The sequence below is a fragment of the Brassica napus genome, chromosome C9 (assembly GCF_020379485.1).
Source record: "Brassica napus cultivar Da-Ae chromosome C9, Da-Ae, whole genome shotgun sequence".
In the NCBI taxonomy this organism is placed as follows: domain Eukaryota; kingdom Viridiplantae; phylum Streptophyta; class Magnoliopsida; order Brassicales; family Brassicaceae; genus Brassica; species Brassica napus.
Genome location: NC_063452.1, coordinates 22,384,179 through 22,390,514, shown reverse-complemented (window position 1 = coordinate 22,390,514; position 6,336 = coordinate 22,384,179). Strand labels below are relative to the sequence as shown.

Sequence of the window (6,336 nt, the reverse complement as noted above, 5' to 3'; positions counted from 1 at the left end):
GTATCTATTTTAATCAAAATATTGATTATTTTATTTGAAATTTAAAAATTCTCTAAAAGTCAAACAAAAGACTTATTTTATTTACTTTTATTTACAAATATTATAAATTAAAGTAACTAACTTGTAAATAAATTTTTTAAATTTGAGAAACTTAGTTATGGATAAGAAAATAAATTAGTTTTAAATTTCAAAAAAATGAATTATGTTTGATAATAAGACTATAGCTCAAATTATTTTTACACATTATCCGCAATTTATTTAATTTTATTCTTAAAACCTAAAATTAAATTAACAGTTTTAAGATATTTTATTGCATTCTGGAGATTTTTAAAATTTGTAACAAATTTATTAAAATTTTGATTAAAATAAACACAATTTGAGTATTAAAATAATCACAAATTTGAAATTAATGTATTAAAATAAATAAAATATTTAGTTACAGTATTAAATGAGGTAGCAAAAATATAGGTAATAAAAAATTTAATCAACTTTTGTTGATGTATTTTTATGAAACTTTTCCCAAAAAAATAATTTAACTATATATGCCGAAACTAAAATAGTTGTAAATAAAAAGGGAGTAAAAGAAAAACAAAAGTTACTTTCCGGTGAATTGATAAATGTGACGAACTCAAAATATCTTTCCTCCCAAACAAACGCACACCATTTCCACAAACATCGTACTTATCGCCTCGCCCTCTCTCTCTCTCTCTCTCTCTGAATCCGCCATGCAAGCTCTTCAATCCTCCTCCCTCCGTGCTTCCCCACCGAACCCACTCATCAAACCTTCGAATCGTCAATCTCATCAAATCACCAATGCGAGACAACCCACCAGGAGACGCACATTCATCTCCGCATCAGCCGCCGTCTCCGCTCCCAAACGCGAAACGGATCCGAAGAAACGCGTCGTGATCACCGGAATGGGACTCGTCTCCGTCTTCGGGAACGACGTCGACGCTTACTACGAGAAACTGCTGTCCGGGGAGAGTGGAATCAGCTTGATTGATCGATTCGATGCTTCCAAGTTCCCGACTCGATTCGGTGGCCAGATCCGTGGGTTTAGCTCTGAGGGTTACATTGATGGGAAGAACGAGCGTAGGCTTGATGATTGCTTGAAGTATTGCATTGTAGCTGGGAAGAAGGCTCTTGAAAGTGCTAATCTTGGTGGTGATAAGCTTAACACGGTACACTCTCTTAGTTTGAATCAAAGTTCAAAACTTTTTATGTATGAATCCAAGATTATTCAGTTTAAATGAAGTTGGTTTTTCTCTCATGGGTTTAACACATTACTTGTCTTAGTGTATACATCACTGGTTTTGGGTGTTCTTGTAGATTGGTAATGTTCAAAACTTTATGATTGATTTCAAGATACATTAATTGTCTTAGATTGTTTACTGCTTTGGGTGTTCTTTGTAGATTGATAAGCAGAGAGCTGGAGTACTAGTGGGGACTGGTATGGGTGGTTTGACTGTGTTTTCAGACGGAGTTCAAGCTCTTATTGAGAAAGGTCACAGGAGGATATCTCCGTTTTTTATTCCTTATGCAATCACAAACATGGGTTCTGCTTTGTTGGCGATTGATCTTGGTCTGATGGGTCCAAACTACTCGATCTCCACCGCTTGTGCCACCTCTAACTACTGCTTTTACGCTGCTGCGAACCACATTCGCCGTGGGGAAGCTGATATGATGATTGCTGGCGGAACCGAGGCTGCCATTATTCCTATTGGTCTGGGAGGTTTCGTTGCTTGCAGGGCGCTTTCGCAGAGGAATGATGACCCGAAAACTGCTTCGAGGCCATGGGATAAACAGAGAGATGGCTTTGTCATGGGTGAAGGAGCTGGTGTTCTGGTATGGTTAAGAAAACTCCTAGTACTCTCACATAGGTTGTGTTGATTTATTTTATGCTCTAATAGGTGATGGAAAGCTTGGAACATGCGATGAAACGTGGTGCGCCAATTGTAGCAGAATATCTTGGAGGTGCTGTCAACTGTGATGCTCATCATATGACTGATCCAAGAGCTGATGGGCTTGGTGTCTCTTCATGCATTGAGAGCTGCCTTGAAGATGCTGGTGTTTCACCGGAAGAGGTAACTTTTCATGCTCCCATATCTTAATTACATATTATTTCCTACTTATATTCATTCATAGCTTGTGGTTTTGTTTAAACGTTTTTTCAGGTAAATTACATCAATGCGCATGCAACTTCCACACTTGCTGGTGATCTTGCTGAGATTAATGCCATTAAAAAGGTATTCAAGAGCACTGCTGGGATCAAAATCAACGCCACCAAGGTTCGTCTTCAACGCTCCATCTAACCTTATACCGCTATTTTTGAATGTTGTTGCTTTGCATTTACTAGACGTGACAGTTTTGTGAATGTATCATGTTACAGTCTATGATAGGTCACTGCCTTGGTGCTGCTGGAGGTCTTGAAGCCATCGCCACCGTGAAGGCTATCAACACTGGATGGCTCCATCCCTCAATCAACCAATTTGTACGTTGTTTAATAAACAAAATCTTTCACAAGTTTTAACATTATCCATAGCAAGAACCGAATAATAAGCTTTTCTTTGTTGTAGAACCCAGAACCAGCCGTGGACTTTGACACGGTCGCAAACGAGAAGAAGCAGCATGAGGTGAACGTTGGTAAGTGACGACTGCCCTTGTTGTCATTGTCTTAAACAGACGATGGTGTATCTGATAATGTATGTCTTTTTCTTTTGGTGCAGCCATATCAAATTCGTTTGGGTTCGGTGGACATAACTCAGTTGTCGCCTTCTCTGCCTTCACACCCTGATTCCTTCAAGACCCTTTTGTATTTTCTTCTCCAACTATTACATCACCACCTTCATCCATCAGGCATCATCTTCCTTGAGCTTCTTGGTTCCACGAGTTTGTGCTCTTTCTTTGGCGTTTTACGTTCCATTCAACATTGTTCTTATTGTTCATTGAGAATTCAAATTTTGCTTCTCAATCGTAAGAAATGTTTGTATCTGTATCTGTATGAGTTCGTTTCATATTTGTCTAATTTATAAACAGAACCAAGAATCTTGTAGCAATGATGTTATTCTCAGAAAGGAGTTCTCAAATCTTTTCTTGTTTTGCATTCTCCTTTGTATGACTTTTGTCTGCCTATAATGTGAGCTTTTAATGTATTTATCCATGGCTAATGTGTCATTTACAAAATCAAATGCTCAAAAATGAATGTTATTTGTTTGTCAATGTGAAGCAAAGAACAAAACTACAAGACAGCATGAAGTCATCAAATGGATTCATTAGAAAAGCTAGTGAGGATTCAGAGGACTTGAATATGCAAAAAGGAAACTCAAATCCCACACAACATCCCATTTCTCATAACTTACATGTTTCACATTTTAAGAGCACACAATGATACAACATAGATGAGAAACCCATCAAGCTTCGTGACTGGTTTGAGCAGATGTGGGAGCAGGAAGCGGTTTACCACGCCCCAATGTGAACCCTCTCGTCCCATCAGGCATTCTTGGGCCAGGCGGCGGCTTTGAGACCTCAGCGTGATGATGATGATAATAATGATGAAGAGACGATGAGGTTGATGGTGAACTTCCATGTCCTATAGCACAATGACAAAAGGGTCTCAAAATTTCATTTGCAAACAAAGGGAGACTTTACTCTAAAGAAAGTACTAATACCGTTGCCGCCTTGATTATTCTGTCGCCTTCCCCGTCCCCGACTTCTGGTTTTGTTCCCATTTTTATCTCCACTATCCTGAAAATGGTTCAAAAGAACAATCTGCAATTAAAAAACAGCTGCTTTGTATCAAACTATGTAAATCAACTCCTAAAATATACCAGACCGTAATGTTGATTCCATAATATTTAATCAAATGCCATGAAAGATAGGTCATTAGATCTAGTTATAGAAATAAGATGACACTTGCATTATCAGCCGGAGTATCAGAATGATGGTGACGGTGATGCTGATGTTCATTTGACTTTTTGTTCTCCTCACCCCCAATTTGATCATGCACTTGGCCTGTATTGTCCTTCACTGTATCGACTTCTTTCCTACCTGGTCGCCTCTGTGCAAACTTTCCCTATGGTGAATAAGCAATCAATTTATATATGCTATAGTTAGCTTCCATATGTATTTTTAAGTTGAAATTCCTGAGGGATTACTACTTACTGTTTGTTCAAGAAGCTTAACTCGCAGCCCATTTCTCCAGTCTTGCTCGTTATTTAGTGTAGCTGCCTGCACCAATTAATACAGGTATATAAAGACAATCATTCCTTACAAGAGAGCTACCATTCCGATCGTTTAAGTTTTATTTGACACTTACCGCTTTATCAGCAGCCTCCACTGATTCATATTCCACAAAGGCATGTAACTATATTCAAAAGACGAGAAAGCCAGTTACTTATATAAACACAAATATACCATAACGCCTTATTGTGATTCATGTTAGAAAATTTCCACAAAGTTCCTTACCCTGGTTCTGATAAATTTATCCTTCTTACAACCCTTCTCTGATTCTTCAACAGCATTGGGATCACATATGGATACACTTTTGATGCTACAGTTGGAATTTTGTTTGAGTGAGTAGTATGTATAAATGATATAACCAAAAGCTATAGCAATGATATGACATGCGAGAAAGTTTAAGGCATACCTTCCAGCTTTACCAAATATGGCACGAATGTTCTCGTCTGAGTGATCCTCAGGCAAATTTTCTACCAAAACAGTGAAAATCTATGGTACACCAAAGTTAGAAGCGAAAAAAGGAAGCAACTATACAACACATTAGTTAGATTCATGTTTGAAGCAATTGACGATACCTTTGGATCCCTGACCTCAGGCAGAGGACTTCGACGCTTCACCTTCTTCTCATCCGAACTAACAACCTGCAGGTTTGAGCAGAGAGACACTTAGAATCCGTACATTTTTTTCATCTGTTATTCTAATTTAATTTCCTATCGCTATCCAACGATTTCCGTTCATACTACACGTAACTACTAAGTCTGCAATGAAGAAGCTTACAAGAAATGAAGAATCCTTTAACGCGGATACTATGAAAGCATGGTCTCGTGTAAGCTTCTTCATTTTATGGAATGTAGCAATGGTAGATATGGGAACTGCAAACACCAATGATGATGGAGTAAAATCATAAGCCAACCACGTTATTTCAATCAAGAAACGAGATCTGATCAGCAAACGAGATCTGGCCGCACTAGAAAACAACTCAAGCAGTAAGTCTACCTTAAGCATCTATTCTAGTTCATCAGTCATAAAGTCTCAAACTTTCAATGAGCCAAGGAGATACATATACTAACCAAAGCCTTTCTTGTTCTTCTTCATAGCATTGAGAAGAAACTTGTCAGTAGGCAAGTTCTCGTCACTAAAGTAGTATTCCACCTGCAACAAAACACACACAAGAGCAGACTTGATTCACAACCTACTACTCTTTAATAACGTAGTAAAAGCTAGAGAGAGAGAGATATAAGATCAAAACTAATTGCCTGTCTAATGATCTTCTGCTTCAACTCATCATCCTTGGGAACTACAACAACAACAACATCGTTATCGCCGTGATCCTCCCCGTGGTCAAAATCATCATCTGACGGGGTCAAACACGGTATCTCCGATACAACAACAACGTCATCGGAAGATCCAGCAACTCGTAACGAATCGACTTCATGTGACGGCGGCCGGGAAACATCCGCGGTTGATCCGATCGCGTCTTCCACTACTTGCGATTTGACGACGGCGACGGAAGGCGCTTCTGTCGATTCCATGTTCCCGGAGCGAAGAGGAAGAGACGACGAAGACCGCCGGAGAAGAGAGAAGAATGAGTCCCGCCCCGCCTCCCTTTTGCCCTTTGAGTCTCTCTTCCTCTTACCTCAGCCGGCGCGTCGTCTCCTTCCTCCGTTTTTAAATGATTGTTGACTTTTTCGTAATTGACATTAGTTGGTTCATGGTGAATAGCATGGGCTCTTAATGGGCTTTGATTTCGCCGGTAGGAAAAAAACATAGGTCAAAATATAACAATTGTGCATTTAGATCAAATCACATTGAATAAAATGTGTATTAGTAAACCACTAGAACAGAAACAATGGGCAATCCAATCATATAAAATGTCTTTTATGTAAATAAATAAAATAATTTTTAATATATCTGTTTGCTAAGACTTTAATCCACCCAGTAGAAGTTGATTACTGTACCACTACACCAATGCTTCTACATATACATATTTGCTTGGCCGATTAAATACTTAGTAGGGTGGAAGCTGGAAGTCTATGTTTGATACTACTTTATTCAGCGAGTAAAGCTTATTGAAAGAAAACATGGTAGAACTTTATTTTT

General features: G+C 38.5%; 2 protein-coding genes across 3 annotated transcripts; one reads left to right on the top strand and one right to left on the bottom strand.

Moving 5' to 3' along the window:
* The first annotated feature begins 612 nt into the window (after positions 1 to 612).
* Positions 613 to 3,103, top strand: LOC106367630 (3-oxoacyl-[acyl-carrier-protein] synthase I, chloroplastic). The gene is made up of 7 exons (XM_013807439.3): positions 613 to 1,181; positions 1,414 to 1,845; positions 1,911 to 2,084; positions 2,175 to 2,288; positions 2,390 to 2,491; positions 2,577 to 2,643; positions 2,727 to 3,103. Exons 1-7 carry the CDS (start codon positions 726 to 728, stop codon positions 2,792 to 2,794), a joined length of 1,413 nt encoding a protein of 470 aa, XP_013662893.1. The 5' UTR covers positions 613 to 725; the 3' UTR covers positions 2,795 to 3,103.
* An 85-nt stretch (positions 3,104 to 3,188) lies between these two features.
* LOC125575018 (la-related protein 6A-like) lies at positions 3,189 to 5,913 on the bottom strand. Of its 2 annotated transcripts, none has more exons than XM_048767070.1 (11): positions 5,493 to 5,913; positions 5,307 to 5,388; positions 5,014 to 5,108; positions 4,812 to 4,877; positions 4,646 to 4,725; positions 4,465 to 4,549; positions 4,316 to 4,363; positions 4,162 to 4,227; positions 3,917 to 4,072; positions 3,669 to 3,768; positions 3,189 to 3,589 (listed from the first exon to the last, which is right to left on the bottom strand). In XM_048767070.1, the coding sequence occupies exons 1-11, from the start codon at positions 5,766 to 5,768 to the stop codon at positions 3,411 to 3,413; spliced, it is 1,233 nt and encodes a 410-aa protein (XP_048623027.1). In that variant the 5' UTR covers positions 5,769 to 5,913; the 3' UTR covers positions 3,189 to 3,410. The 2 variants fall into 2 exon arrangements, with proteins under 2 accessions (XP_048623027.1, XP_048623028.1); XM_048767071.1 differs by having other exon boundaries at positions 3,669 to 3,744; positions 5,493 to 5,912.
* Between the last annotated feature and the right edge of the window lie 423 nt (positions 5,914 to 6,336).